This window comes from Marmota monax, unplaced genomic scaffold, assembly GCF_021218885.2.
Source record: "Marmota monax isolate L192 unplaced genomic scaffold, Marmota_monax_Labrador192_F-V1.1 WCK01_AAM20220418_F8-fsc00003, whole genome shotgun sequence".
Taxonomy (NCBI): Eukaryota; Metazoa; Chordata; class Mammalia; order Rodentia; family Sciuridae; genus Marmota; species Marmota monax.
In genome coordinates, this window is record NW_026694084.1 from 14,650,158 (window position 1) to 14,666,929 (window position 16,772).

Below are 16,772 nucleotides of genomic sequence, written 5' to 3' on the forward strand. Positions count from 1 at the left end.
GTAAATGCCCAGGGGCATTAACAGTGTTTGCTTCTTGACTTTTCAGAATCTTGACAGACATCTGTTCAGAGATAGTCAGTAAATTCATTGATCTCTTTGTACATACCACTTACCCCCTCCAAGTGGCTCTTTCTTACCCTTAACCCATAACCCCACAAAAGCAACAACAGTCCAAGAAAGACGACATTGGAAGCTTTTGTCTTTTTACAACAATGGAAATTCCTATTTTCCTTTCCTTACCACATTACTCCATGAAATGTCATCCTGGCCTCTGGGTCTCCCCTACGGAGGCTAGGGGGAGGGGAGGCTCAAACAGCCATGCTGCTCTGAGTGCTAGACTCCCTGTGTTAATCACTAGTTTGGACATAGGCATCTCAAATATCAAATGGTTTCGTTATGCTAGAATCCAGTGCTTGTTTATGGTTGTTTTTCCTTATATTAAAAAAAAAAAAGATCTTGAATTTTGAGGAAATGTAATCCACATGATTCTTATTAGCACATAAATATTCTGATGTTCTTTTTACATGATTTCTTTGATGTTTGGGGAAAAATGTGTCTTTATAATCTTTTAGTTGAAAGCAGGAAGACATTTTTTCTTGAAATATAAACTCTTAGGGAAAAAAAAATAACTTAGTAGACCATTTTCAATTCCTGAAGTTTTTATTCATGTGTCCTGTGTCCTACCAACCTTTATTTACACCACTGCAATATCGTGCTGGGTTCTAAAGACACAAATTAAAAAGAAGACATAGAATAAGCATTCAGAGTTTATAGTTTCAACAGAAAAGGACAGTGCACATCACTTGACACTTAAATGAGAGTCAAGAATGTCCTGGACCACAATATTAGGTTCTGGAGACACAAAAACTAATTCTGATACCTGTTATAAAGAGCTCAGCTCATCTTTCAGAAAGAGACCAAATGTATCAACAACTGATTAGGACACAAATCAAACTGTAAAATTTCTATAATATAAGTACAAGTAAATTTTCATGGGAACATAGGAGAAAGGTTGGTATTGGCATCATAATTGTTTTGAGGTATTATGAACCTTGCCCGTGTAAGACAGTAAACTGAATTGATAAAATGTTTTGAGTGTTCTGATTGTTTCCCGCTTGGGCTGTTTGTTCTTCCATTTTTCACCATCTCCTTGGGCCTCTGTGTTCCCTGAAATGCAATATTGAAATTAGGTTTGTTAATAACACTTCTAGGTGTTCAAGTGAAAAAGTCACACATCTGTCACTTTAAAGCAAAAGCTAGAAATGATGAAACAGCCAGGATGGCATATAAAATGCTGAGGTAGGGGCTGGGGTTGTAGTTCAGTGATAGAGCACTTGCCTAGCATACATGAGGCCCTGGGTTCAATTCTCAGCACCACATATAAATAAATAAAACAAAGGTCCATTGACAATTAAAAAAAAAAGCTGAGGTAATCCAAAAGCTGGCCTTGTGAACCAAATAGTTAACTAAGTTGTGAATACGAAAGAAAAGATCATGGAGGAAATTAAAAGCGCTATACTTCAGTGCATACACAAATGATAAGAAAACAAAACTGCCTTATTTCTGTGGTTTGGATAGAAGATCAAACTCACCACAACATTCCCTTAAGTTAAGGCCTAACCCCGAGCAAGGGCCCTAATTCTCTTCAGTTGTATAAAAGGCTAAGAGAGGCCAGGTGCAGTGGCACACGCTTGTAATCCCAGCAGTTTAGGAGGCTGAGACAGGAGAATCGTGAGTTCAAAGCCAACCTCAGCAACTGTGGAGGCACTAAGCAACTCAGTGAGATCCTGTCTCTAAATAAATACAAAATAGGGCTGGGGATATGGCTCAGCGGTTGAATGCTCCTGAGTTCAATCCCTGGCACCAAAACAAACAAACAAACAAAAAAAAACAAAACAAAGAAAAAAAGGCTAAGAGAGGTAAGAAAGTTAAAGAAAATTTGAAGGTAGTAGAGATTGGTTCATAATATATAAGGGAAGATGCTGCCTCCATAACAGAGAAGAGCAAGATGCAGCAGCAAGTGCTGATGAAGAAGCTGTTGCAGGTTATTCAGATCTAGCAACATCATTGATGGAGTGGCTGCACTAAACTGCAGATTTTTTTTTATTTTTATTTTTTTAGCTGTTGATAGTCTTTTATTATATTTGCTTATTAATATGTGGTGCTGAGAATCCAACACAGTGCCTCACATATACAAGGCAAGCGTTCTACCACTGAGCTCCAATTCCAACCCCAAACTACGGATTTTCAATGTGCATTTTCTTCATGTTGGAAGATGAGGACATCTAGCACTTTCATCTTAAGATAATTTAATGCTGGCCTCAAAGTTTCCAAGGCCAGACTGATTCTTTTCTTAGTGGCTAATATAGTTGGTTACTTTAAGTTGAAACCCAGGAATGCACATTTTCTATTCTGAAAATGCTAGGGCCCTTAAGAATTAAACTCAGTCTACTCGATGTGTGCTGTATTGATGGAGCAACAAAGGCTGGATGACACACATCTGTTAACAACATGGTTGGTTGAATATTTTAAGCCCACTGTTGAGATCTACTGTTAAAAGAGAAAAATATTCCTTTCAAAATATTATTACTCATTGACAATGCACCTGGTCACTCAAGAGCTCTGATGGATGTGCAGAATGAATTCAATGTTGTTTGCATGCCTGTAACACATTCATTCTGCAAGCCATGGATTAAAGAGTAATTTTGATTTTTATTTGGTATAAAGTACATTTCATAAGGTTGTAGTGATTCTGCTGATGGATCCGGGAAAAACAAATTGCAGACTTTGTCAAAAGGACTTATTGTTGTAGATGTCACTGTGAACATTCATGTTCATGGAAGGTCAAAATATCAACATCAATAGGAGTTTGGAAGAAGTTGATTTCAACCCTGATGGATAACTTTGAGACGTACAAGACTTCAGTGGAGGAATTTACTGCAGATGTGGTAGAAATATCAAGAGAACTAGAATTGGAAGGCTGAATAATGACTGAATTGCTGCAATCTCATGATAGAAGTTTAAAGGATGTGGAGTTAGGTCTTATAAATGTGTGCTCTATATGTATAATAAGAACTGTAATGCATTCTGCTGTCATATGTAAATAAAAAATAATAAAAAACTATGGCATGTAAATATTATTGAAATGGCAAGAAAAGACTAGAATATTACATAAACTTTGTTGATAAAGCAATCACAGGGTTTTAAAGGATTGACTTAAATCTTTAATGAAGTTCTAATGTGGTTGTGAAATGCTATCAAATAGTATTTCATGCTATAGAGAAATCTTCCATGAGAGAATAGTCTATTGGTAGATGAATGTGGTAAACTTTCAGTGTTGTCTTTTTTTAAGAAATACCACAGTTACTCCACCCTTCAGCAAGTACCAGCCTGATGCTACAAGCATCAAAAAAGATAACGATTCACTGAAGTCTCAGACAATTGCTAGAATATTTTAACCATAAAGTATTTTTAATGAAGGTATATAAATTGTTATTTAGACTTGATGCTATTTTACACTTAATAGATTATAGTATAGTGTAAATATAACTTTTATATGCTTTCAGAAGCAACAACAACAAATGATGTGACTCATTTTATTGCAATATTCTCTTTACCAAACCTATAATATCTGCCAAATAGACCTGTAGTTGAGATTAGGAGAATTTTAAGGTTGGCTTCTAAGAGGAGGCAATTTTTCCTGGGTGTTCAAATTCACTGACACAAATGTAGGCTGAGACACACAACAGATGTTGTAAAGTCACCTACCTGTGACAGAGGGAAGATTTTAAGGTATAATTTCATTATTTTCATACACATAAAACTCCCTGGCAATAGTGAACAGTCTGTTGGCATTCGCCATTTTCAATCTCAATTGATCTTTAATAGATCTTGTTAGAGTCACAATTCTAAATATTTTGTGGTTATCATGTGGCTATTCCAAATCTATTTTCAAACACTACTTTTCACTTCTTCTATAAGATAGAGGCCATGAGGTGTCTCTACCTTCTACATAATCTCTTCTCCTAGACTAGGAAGAGAAATTTCTCCTCCTATTCCAAGTAGCTCCTCACTTCCTCTATTCTTAAACTCCTTTCTCAGTGACCTCAACTGGCTCGTCCCAGAAAGGGGCTGTGTTCTCCTCTTGGCCTCATCTCTTGTAAAGCCTCTATTTCTTGGCCTGAAAATACATGCAAGGACCTCTCATCCTGAAACCATCAACACCCTTATCCTTGACCCTCCAGTTCCCTTCTTATTTCCCTTCCATTCTCAGTCATCTTCTTGAAAGTATAGTTTAAACCAAAGCTTCTCAAATTTTAATGCCTGTTAAGTCACCTGAGGTTCTTATTAAAAAGAATTATATTAGTCTGTGGTGGGACCCAATGTTCTGTCTTTCTATCAAGTCCCCAATCTATTCTGCTATCCTAGAAAAATCATTCTAAATAAAAATGTCAAAACTCTACGTCTCATCATGGCTATACTTCTCTCAATTCTCTTTGTTCATTTACTTCTTATAATGTGTTCCATCAAGTTTATGTCAGTTTTACCTAGGAAACCCTTTATTATGTTCCCTAACATAACCTCAATGCTGACATACAAGGACCTGATAAAATCAATGATCAGAGGAAAATAGGAGAAAATATTGACTTTGGTGTAGAAGAAGATATTTTTTTTATTAAGAGTAAAATCAGCTAGAAAGGACTTTGGTGGAAGTCTTTTTTAGATTTATTTATTTATTTATTTTTAGTTTTTGGTATTAGGGATTGAACACAGGGGTGCTTAACCACTGAGCAACATTCTCAGCTCTTCTTGCTTAGGGCCTCCCTAAGTTACTGAGGCTGGCCTCACACTTGCAATCCTTCTGCCTCAGCCTTCAAAATTGCTGGAATTTCAGGCATGTATCACCAGGCCTGGCAACTCTATTTTTTGATTTTATCATATTTTTCTAAAATTTATTTTTAGTGCCTTATAATTACACACAATCATAGGGTTCATTATGCCACATTTGTACATGCATATATCACAGTATGATCAACCTCATGGACAGTGCCTTCCCTTTTCCTTCCCTCCTCCTTCCCTAATCTACTTGCTCTCCCTTCTATCATATTTGTACATGGACATCAAAAAATTTGTAGGCGTAATTCCCCAGTACTTTTGCATGCCCTCCTTCCTCCCTCCTTCCAATGTCCTTTCTCTACTCTATTGGTCTCCCTTTTTTCAATGGAACTTTAAATCTCAAAGTTGCCCAAGTGTGTGTGTGTGTGTGTGTGTGTGTGTGTGTGTGTGTGTGTGTAATAACACTAATAAACACATTAAGAAAAAAATAATAATTGCCATTCAATAGTCCATTTTACATAACATGAACTACATAGCAATGCTTTGGTCAATGATGGACTTAGTTTTGTCATAGCCATCTTAGTTCATTTAAGTACATCTATGATGTCTGCACAAATGCAAAATTGCCTAATGACACATTTCTCAGAATGTGTCTCCATCATTAAGCAAGGCATGGCTATATTTACATAGTTTTAAAATTAAAAGAAACATATAGGTTTCCTTCAATTTATATATCTGTATTCCATCGAAGTTGGCAATAAAGTAGGTTTCTGAGATAACTAAATTATAAATTTGGACATAGTTTTCTAGAGGAGAATGGACAAAGTTTAATGACTGAAAATAAATAACTTTAGATAGTGGTCAAATTTAAGTGTTGGGTTTTATGTATATAGAAGGGACTTCTCAATCTCTCATAGTAATTTAATTTCTTTCAACAAATTACAAGGTTCTTGTAAGTACCAGAGGGAATTAAAAAATGAATGAGAAACAGACTCTCAAAAAGCAGTAGGGATTATAAGATAATACTAAAAATGTGTTAAGAGCAGTAAGACTGTGTGTATAGAGAGTGACAATAGAACACAACAGAACAGGGGTCAGGAAGAAAGGGCTCAATATCTTTTGATGCTTCTTAAAGGATTTTTAAAGAATGGCCTTAAATACATGAACTGCAGAAAGATAAGTTTCTGCAGGGCTGTTTCGAAAGCTTAGGGTGCATAAAATCATGTGTGGAGTGGGGTAGGTGGAGTCAATAGTGTTCTCTAGCAATTATTGCTACAATCACAATGCTTAGCAAAACACTCTAAAATGTAGTGACTTACAATAGGGACTTTATCTCTTTGTGCATGATTATGCAAATTACCTGGGGAGTCCTGCTGATCTGAGCAGGGCTCAGTTGAACTTGGTTGAGATGATTTGTGCATCTGGACTCTTCAGCAAAGCACTGGCAAGGGGAGGTTGGTAACCTCATTCTTGCTCCATGTGGTCTCAAAGCCTCCATTAGACCACCCTGGGCTTTTTCTCATGGCAGAGGTAGAATGCTGCTGATGGGTCCTTGAGACCCATGCTCAAAACTGGCACATAGTCATTGTTCCTTCGTCCTACTGGCTACAGCAAGTCCTAAGTCAGCCATTAGATTATTAGATGGTAGGGAAATAAACTCTACCTCTTTATAGGACAGGCTACCAAGTCAGATTGCAAGGAACATGGATATGTGGGGAAAAATAAAGTTATTTTTGCAAAGTATCTTCATTTTGATTAAAATACTGAATAGATGGAAGTGTGAGGTGACATGGACTGGAGTTGACCTGACCTTTATTTTAAATTCAAGTAATAGTGAGGAAACACTGAAGGCTTCGAGGAGGGAAGAAACAGCATTTTGGGAAGCCTGGCGTGGGAAAGAATAAGCTTACAAAGTTATGAGGAGAGCAGAGAGAGGCAGAAAAAATTGTATCTTCTTCGAATTTTTAGGTAGAAATTGAGGAAGGTTTTGATTGTGTTTTGATTGGTGGTGGCAATGGGAACAGAATCAAGAGTAAAGGAAACTTCTTTAAAGTAATTAACTGATAAGGCCACAATGGCATCAAGGTGTGAAGGGCACATAGTATCTGCTGTATGCTTTTTCTCTTTGACCCTTTATGCCAGACTCAGATGTTCAACACTTGCCCTCTGAATCCACATCCAAATTTCTCAAGACATATTGTGTATCGTCACATGATAATACACCTAGTAATTGGCAGGATACAGTATCCTAGAGCAAGTATGTGGGACTCAGACCCTTTAACTGGGTATATGATTGTAATTGGACTAAGCTTTCTATACCATTCCAAACCGGAAGTTTTTCAAAGATTGAGGCTTTAGTTTGCTATTTTTTTTTCAGTAACTCTTTATCTTCATAGATGTCAAATATAAATTTTGTAAAATGTGTATTTAAAATGAGATGAAATTGCACAAACTTTATTTCCAATTTTATTTAAAACAAATAATGTTGTGATCCATATGAAGAAATTTGCATAGAAACCACATCAATTTTATTGCAATAAAAGTTGAAAGACAAAATTCTAATACTAATTATCTTACTCTGAAATAATTAAATGCAAAGGATATACATGTGAAGATGCTATAAACATGTAGGCATTACACAACACACATAATGGAGTCATAAAACATTTTATACTGCTTTATTATAAATAATTGGAAACAATATTTCATTTTTCAAACCCAGACAACAGTAAATATCATGCTTTCTTTTTTTTCATTATTTCATTTTATTTTTGTAATATCGATTGGGAAAATAGTATTCTTTATCCAAAGATTGGTTTAAAAAATTTGTGGGAACACAAACAACAAAATGCTCATTTTATTTCACTTAAAATGAAGATAATAAAGAAGGTTTTGAGAGGGAGAGGCTTTACAATATTATCAAGAAGACACTGATAATAGAAAAACTGTGTAATACCTGCAAATGTCACTTGTAAGGCAAAAAGCGGTTGTTTGTATACAGATGCATAAATATAAAAAAAAGATTTGATTGTAAACTTTTAAATTTTTTTCTTAAAAATGCAAATAGCTTTATGCTCCCAAATGGAGAAAAACCACTAAGGCATAATGGATCAAGTCTGAAATTTTGGCATGATAATCTTCTAGAAAACCTATTAATTTTCCAAGGAAGGAGATCCAATATCTATGTATTCATTCAATGTACTCATTTCACAATAGCTCATGTTTTGCAAATTTCGATGAAGAAAAGAAAAATACTGTAACCTTCAACACTTACAGGCAGAGAGCATTTCTTGAAAAAACACTTTAGTGACTTTAGTTGCCACAGACATCTGCCCTAAAATTCATTTACAATAGATTATCCCATAGGAATATTTTATTAAAGATATTTCTAGCACCTAGCAGTAATAATTTTCTATTAGGTGATTATAATTTTATTTTATGTTTTTCCCTTACATGTGATATAGAGAGTTTTTGCCAATTTTCTCCATTAATATTAATAGTTTAAAATTGTCTAAAGAAATAGAACCTAAAGGAAAAAAATGAGGAGTAATATATTTAATTAAGTAAGAATATATTTCTTTGAACACTTGTATTTATATGCATCAATTAAGGACAGTGTTGCATATTCCAGATTAAACAGGTATTAAGTTTAACATGGATATAAACATGCTATGTACAATGATATTAATAATTGTTTTTTTTTAATTTTTGTAGATTTCAAAGTGTACCTTTAGTAGAAACTGGAACAGGGTGAATTTAGTAAGCATGTTTCAGTTAATTAGCAAAAAAATTAAATTAGCTGAAAATAACAGGTTGACAATTAAAGATCTAAAAACACTTATAAAATAATTAAGTCACAGCCATGTATACACATGTAAGAAGATACTGTAAAATGAACTGCTCCAGTTTACTTGGTTTTGTTTCAACTTAATACACTCCAAGTACTGCTTTCCCATATAATAGCAAAGGAAATATTAAATGCATGTTTGTTATTTTAAGAACAAGGTGATACATTTCATATTCTTTAAATTTTACTCATGTTATAAATATATTTATCAGTCCATCTATTTTTTAAGGTAAATGAAAACTGTAGCACATATGCTATGTCCACATTTGATTTTATCTCTTTTGAAAACTGTATTTTAAAACATCAGAGTAATGAATAGTGTTTCTACCTTACACTGTTATCTTCCATGCACTACAATTTATATGGCTTACAAAAATGGAATTTACAAGTGAAGACAGGTTAACTCAGATCAACTAGTAAGTATGATATTGGAACTGTTATTCTGAAATCCATTAATATTGAACTCAGAGGACAATGCTGCTCCTTTTGAACTGTATCAAAATTATGCAACAGTATACACTTACTTATTTGTAGGTTTGCATAGAGATAATACCATTTTACAGATGTAATATTTATTTCCCAAAGGATTGTGGCAGGCCTTTTTCTATCTTCACGCATGTTCATTTTATTCATTTGCTCATGCTCTCTCTCTCTCTCTCTTTCTCTCTCTCTCTTTCTCCTCTTTTTCTTCTTCTTCTCCTTCTTCTTGGTTTCACATGAAATAAGCCATATTTATCATCTGGTTATCATAGTTTCAAACTAAGATCCAGTAGTAGTTTGAAGCACAGCAAGCTGAGCAGTTCTTCTTCCCTTTTTAAAGCATGTCAGTGGGTAGCATTCTCTAGAGTCAAGCCACACAAACACAGTGACCCAAGTAGAGACTTTTGTGAACTCAAAAGGCTCCAAATCCACAGTCAAGAACCTTGATGACATCACCTAACTACCATCTGCTGCTGGAAGGGAGACAATATTGTTCATTTCAGAAACAGTCTCTCATCTGCTAGTTTCCCCAGATTTCTTTGTTGTTTTTATAATTACTTCTGGTATTACGCTTTCAGAAGTCCAAAGGTCGAATCATCATGGTTGTGGAACGTAAAGAGTAGCTGGGCCCTTTGAAGTAGTGCCACTTGATTCCATTCAGTTTTCCATGATTCTGTCCCGCCGTATAGAACATTCCATTTAGATTGGAGGGGCCACAAGCATCAAACCACCAGCCTGAAAAAGCAGTTAATAATGGAAGAGATAAAGAGAAGCAACAATTACAAATTGAACATTTGGAAATTACTGGCATTAACTGGTGGAGAACTTATTGAAATGTCATGATTATTTAAAAATAGGAGGCATTCAGGGTCTATCATCTTGGCAGTGGATTGTTTCCGACGACATTGGTTAAAGATGTATATGAACAATCTAAGAGAAGGATGCTCTTCTGAAAACCAGCTTTCAGTGTGACCCCCCCCCCCTTGGGAGTCACTTCCCACAGTAATTTTGGAAGTCTGAAGATACAATCTAAGTCAGACTTGGAAGAAAATGTGGAGTAAGTAAAAGGCATAGGCATTTTACCTCAAGCCTTCATTAAGAATACAACAATTATTAGTAAAACAAAATATGTTCTCCATTGACTTCTGATTTTGTCAAGAACTAGCTCTCAGCTCCTTCTAAAATTAAAACTGAATACTGTAAAATGCCTATGATGCTTAACTTGAATTTCAATTCATCCATCCTCTCAATAGTTTATAGCAACTGGGAAGTTCATCCATAGTATTCAGACAGTGCATGTATAGCAATATTTTGTCTATGATTGTTCAAGCTTTTCCTAAACTTAGCAAAAAGAAAAACAAACTTGATGGGTAGTATGGAAATCCTGTGCTTGCATAACTCTATAAGGATAACTGGATAACCCAAGTTTATGTTTTTAATGAAGTAAGGTCTAAGATGTTTAGATAAAGCACAGTACTTTTCTGTCTCCTGAAGCAACACTACTGAAATCTTTAGGGAGAGACTTATGCCAGAGACATTCTGGCATATTTGTATTCGGATACAGTTGACCTCTCTTTGATTACAGAGTTGTACCTAAGGGACTAATAGCTAAAGAAAGAGAAAACTGTACAGCTGATGTTGGACTGTAACATGAGCATCGTCTTGCAGAAACTTTAGAATAAAGTTAAATGAAGAAAAGCTAGTTCTCATTTTTCAATTTCGGAAGATGAATACAGCTGGGTTGTGTTTATAAAGTCACACTAGAGGCATAACAAGCTACAGTAATCACCGATTCATCCTGGGGCAAGCAGTCAAGTATGTCTCAATGGATTTTGAGAGACACTCTATGCAATGCTTTGTGCAAACATAAATGTTAATGCTGTCAAAACACAAGGGACAAGAAGGTACTTGTTGGGCAAAGAAGGAAGAACTGTAAAATCCTATCATTACTTCCTTAAGACTACCTCATTAATTTCGATCAGTGCTCGTATTAAAAATATGCTATTTGTAGTACAACAGACATTCTAATGTTAGAGAATTTATTTACACAGAAGACTCTAGAGCACTAAAGTGAAACTCCAAAATTAAATCCAACTTATTGCTTCCATGTTTTAATTTACCTGCTCCTTTTCTGTGTCTTTCTTGAGACACTTTTTCATTGTATCAATGAATCTTTCCTACTCTTTCAAATACACATCATGATTTCATAAAGTGCATAATTTCATGCACTTACTTTATTAATGAGAATAATGAAGATTCAAAGAATGCTCTATTGTGTTGAGTCACATTAAAATATCCATGCTGAAAATGTGTGTCTCAGTTATTTGTTTTATACAAAGTTACAGGACTTCTAGAAAAGTGTGGATAGACAGATGACAGCAGAAAAATAAAGAGCACAGGCTAAAGGATTATTCATAGGAAAGCTTTGGATGAGCTTAGGAAAGAGACAGGAAACTATAGGGACCTAGGAAGAAAATCAGATAAATTAATTTTGTGTTTCTTTTCTGAGCAAAGTGCAATAATGAATTTGTGGTGAGAATGACATTTTGGAGACACCAAAAGAAGGCCATTGTGGCTGGATTAACAGTCAACAAGATAGTTGTTTGACAATAAGGGGGCCTGAAGAACAAATTAACCCAGTCTGTTCATCATCATAAAAGCAACGGAAAACCCTGGTTTATACACTGGTCCGTGTTACATTTTTCGTGCTACACCTAATTGAGTTTGCTTAGCACAGGACTGGCATGTAACTTCAGGGTTGTTGAGTGATTGACCAACCGATTCAACTTGGGGAACTGTTTAGTTTACTAAAAGGCTATATTTAATAGACACCCCAATATATAACCTCTGTGCTTATTGTATTAATCTTTTCTTTCTTTATTCATTCAAGTGTTACACAATACTCAACAGGACAGACATGGTCCCTGCCCTCAAGGAAATTACTTCCAACATGAGAAGCAGATGAAATAAATCTAAGTAAATAAATGAACTACAAATCATGACCAAAGAATGCCATGGAGAAAACAGGGAGCCCTGAAGGAGGATAAGATAATGTTTCACATTCATGGGAGACCTGAAGGAAGAGAGGGAGGCAGCCATTTGAAGTCAGGGAAAGAATTTTCTAAGCAGAGTACAGCACATGCAAATGTCGTGTGGAAGAAAGACAACTTGGTGTGGTTAGAGACTAAAAGAGCATCACTATAACTGCTACATAGGGAAGAGAGGAGACTTTCAGAAAATGAGGTGGAGAAATAGTCTTGATGGAAAGCTGAATAATGTTTGTGGAAAAAATTATAGTTTAGCCAGCCTGCTTGTCTATCATCAGCTGAACAAGTAAAACATTTGCTAGGAATGGGAACCCATATTTAAACAGGGGAACCAAATCTGCCAGGCTAAATGTTTAATCAAGCAGCATGTAAAGTCCTCATTCTATATGGTCTGTCAAAGCCATCCTGAGTGTATGTGTCAGTGTGATGAAGGGGAGAAAACTGAACCTAGAAGCAATTCAACACAGACTAACCAGCCGTCAGACAAGGGGACAGGGGGAAATATGTTCCTGACTTCAAGGTATGCACTGTTTTTGTAGAAGACTAACTGTTTAAATAAATCAGATGATAGTTACTAAACAAAGAGATAAAGAACATGTTATGGAAATAAAGGGGCAGAAGGTCCTGACTGCTTTTGGGACTGTGAGATTCATTCATTTACCACCTGAGCTGGGTCTTGAGAGATGGTATGATTTCAGTAGACCAAAAGAATTTTCAAGTACTCTATGTACCCTAGAAAAGCAGAACAGAGTGTCAGCCAGCAGCTTAGTTTGGCCGGAGTGCCAATGGGTAAGGGGTTGGGAAAAAATAAACAGGAGGGAAAACATTATACTTTTTCTAAATTTTCTTGTGAAGAATGGAGGACCCGGAGAGATGAGAAGTTTGAAGACCTCAGCTTCAATGCTGACTTCATCAATTAACAAGCTGTTAATCAGTTAAACTGAGACCCTAGGAAATGATATCAACAACATGTGGTGTTTATTGAGTGGTTTATATGTTTTAGGAACTGCATGGAGATATTTGCATGCATTCTTCTCATTTCATCCCCCAAACAGCTTTCTACATATGGCAAGTATATAATAACTACACCAAAGCTCAGAGTTTAAGGAAATTTCCATAGTCCCATTCATAATATATGGATTCTAATGTCCAGTCAACCATTTTCACAGCTCAGTTAGGATCAAATAAAATGTCGTACTATGATATCCTGTAAAACTCTATCTGGTGTCGCTTAGGAAAGAGAGTGGGGAGTTTTGAGGCAAGAACAAAAAGGACAAGATTGTTTGGCTCCACCATAATGATGGAATAATGATGACAAGGTCATCGGTGCTAACAAATTTTATTTGTTTGGTACAGTCTGTTAGAAAAATATGGAAACAATTCTGTTGCAAATGAGCGCAGTTTACAGTGTTCACATTATAAAAACATTGCATTTAAAAACCTGACCGAGATTTTCTCCCAATGTTCTGTTTTGAATATATGAGCAATCAAAATTATTGACCTTGAAGTATTCAACTATCTCTTAAGACCAGTGGGTCATACACACTGTGATGTATCAGAGAGCAATTGATGATAATAAAGATGCCAAATTGAGATGACAGAAAATGAAATCAAAGGGCAAGTATTTCTCATGACCATTTCAATTCCATTATAAAATATTATAAACTACAAGTTAGCAAAAGTAGGTTACTTCTGTGCAGGTAAGTAGTCTCTGTTGTTTCTTTTTTTTTTTTCTTCTCCTCGACATGCATTTTTAAAAAAAAAAAAAAAACTACATAAACAAATATTTTTTGTAACAAAATATTGCAAATAGTTTTTCTACTTTCTACCTTTCTATGAAAAAATTAAGGATAGCAAGGTCTACTAAATATGAATCCTGGTAAGATGTGGTTAAAATATATTTATATAAGGCAAGGAAAAGTCTAGCATTATCCTGGTAACTTCTTGGTATTCACAGGTCCTTAGTGTATAGGTAAGTTTGCATGAGATGAAGATATTCGGTTTGAACAGACTGAGGAACATGGCTGTGTTTGCAATTCCCCTCTGACCAGATACCAGATAGCTGAATTTATATGTGCTGTGCAATCTTGGAAAAATATTCACTTAGTACTTTGTTCTTTGTGTGCCTTGGAGTAACTAATAAGAAATATGCTAAAGAAGTTTCTAGGAAAGACACTTTCATTTCAAAAGAACTCAGTGATGCAAGAATGGGATGGAAGAAAGCAGCTTCCCTCTGCCTGCGGTTGGGACAACTGATAACATGTCTCAAATGTTTTCAGGTTGGCAAGGGCTGAGATGTACTTTGCCAAGCATTTTTGTCTATAACCTGTAACCTCATGTATATTTTAATAAGAAATCGGAGATGCATGTTTCTAATTCATTTACACTTAACTCATTAAAATTTAGTTTTGTAAAAACTATCCCAGCCTTCCGAGGCCTTTAAAAAATCACTTAAGTCTTTTATCTTTGAAGTAGAAAATTCACATTTTATCACTAATAAATGAAACTCTGCCCAGAAAATAGGAATTTGATTCTAAACTTTGTACTCAGGAAGTTCAAATTTATTTGAAAGTCAGGAAACCTAACTCTCAAAGTCTTCTGATCCTAAACAAAATGTCTCTCAACACTTCTTTTCTAAGGTAAAGAGTACACCGAAGTGAAAAGATATATCTTTTTCTTTCTTTCATTTATTTTTAGTGCATGTGTTCTGATCAGCAATATGTAAAGGAGCTTGCGGAGAGACTAAGAGTTCACTCTTTTCACTGAACTGAATTGATGGGTACCGCTGTTATCAGCGAGATCATAATGAAAAAGTCACTTTATGTGTGCACAGTTGGCCTCCCCTCAGCCAGTCTCGAGGAGCAGCTGTGCGGGTCTTGTAGGGCATGTGTAGGAGTCCAAGAACTTTCAGAGGTCTTCATTTTTTCTGCCATCCCATACTATACCCACTTTAGGCCAAGGACTTAGTGTTATTTGTTTATTTATTGTTCCAAAAGATGAAAACTTGTTTATCCTGGCCAGTAATATTGAATATTGAATTCATATAAAACTTGTAGGTATTCTTTTATTGTTTTCCCCTTGCTCAGGCTTCAATTCTCACCATATCTAAGTGAGAAAATGCTCCTGGAAATATACTACAAACAATAAAAAGAGTATTATTATTATTATTATTTGAATGCCATTCTGTACAAGGAGGCAGTAGAAAGAGTCACAGGGTGACAGCCTCTGGAGACTGAGTGCTGGCCATCAAATCCTACTTCTAACTGTAATTCAGTGACTATGGGTAAATAGCTCACCTTTCAGTATCTCAGTTTTTGTGAAAGGAATTGTTCTGGTCCCTATTTATCCTATTTCAGAGGTTTTTGGAAACTGCATGTAAGTTATTCAATATAAACAATTTAAATTAATGCAAAAGTGTTAAATAATATAAAAGCTGAAAAACTATTCATGGTACCACTCATTAAGTATAATACAAGCAAAATTAATTGTTTGGTTATTTCCCATCCATTGTTAGTTATTAACCTTGGGTTGTAGCTTTCTGAGTAGGCATATTGATTCTAATTCACTTTTTCCTAAATTTATGAAAGGCGTTCTCTGATATTCTTTGCTAGCTTTCTAAGAACAGAAAAATGTACTGAGAAAATAGGAATATAATTCTAAATTGTATATGTAGGGAACTCAAATTTATTTAAACAGAATCCTAACACTCAAATTTTTATTATTCTGCTGTTTAATCTTCTGGGGTTTTGTGATTTTTTAAAAGTTGGTCCCAATTATTGATATACATCCTTTTGTTTCATGTTTGTGCAGAGCAAGTATATGTTTATATACAGATATATGTGTATGTTTATATACAAGCATATGTATATGTCTATATATTTTAAACCTAAGTACAAGCAAGAGTGTCATTCATAATTTATTTTTATGTATTCTCACCAGGATCATTTATGATTTTTCAGTGTCCATTCTGAGTCTCCGATAACATAGTCAGTTAACTAACCAATAATACTGAGTACATACTGTGTGCCATACTCTCTGCCAGGTCCTGGGGAAGTAGTAGGGGACAGCACAAAGTCCCTGCACTCAAGGAACATGTATTTTTTTAGGAACAGATGTATATTCTTATACACTAAAAATAGACCAAATTGAAATAAAAGTAATGCAATGTAGATTTTTAAAAATCAATCTTAAATTATTCATATGTATCTATTTAAAAATATTTATTTTTTAGTTATAGGTGGGCACAATATCTTTATTTTATTATTTTATATTTATTTGGTGCTGAGGATCAAACCCAGTGCCTCATGCATGCTAGGGGAGTGCTCTACCACTGAGCCACAACCACAGCCCTCATATGTATCTTTTATCTTGACAGTTTTTCTTAAAACCTAGGGAATAACATTTACCTCATGATGCTTTGCATGTCCTTTCCTGGTATGAAAAATGCTAAGATAATGTTCTTTTTCCAAAGATTTTGTCACTTCTTTGTCACCTACCAGTTGAAGAAGCTGCTAGTTTCTTTCATTGTCTTCATGAAGATTACAAAGCAGGCAATGCAAACA

The 16,772-nt window shown here is 35.1% G+C and overlaps 1 protein-coding gene across 5 annotated transcripts in view; it reads right to left on the reverse strand.

Annotated features, from left to right (window-relative positions):
* Window positions 1-7,289: 7,289 nt before the first annotated feature.
* The window catches only part of Angpt1 (angiopoietin 1), a 236,205-nt gene continuing 226,722 nt past the window's right edge, over window positions 7,290-16,772 (reverse strand). For all 5 annotated transcript variants that reach the window (XM_046464877.2, XM_046464876.2, XM_046464875.2 and 2 more), the window contains one exon: window positions 7,290-9,898. In XM_046464877.2, coding sequence (XP_046320833.1) covers window positions 9,738-9,898 — 161 coding nt within the window. In that variant the 3' untranslated portion in view covers window positions 7,290-9,737. The remainder of the gene's footprint in view (window positions 9,899-16,772) is intronic.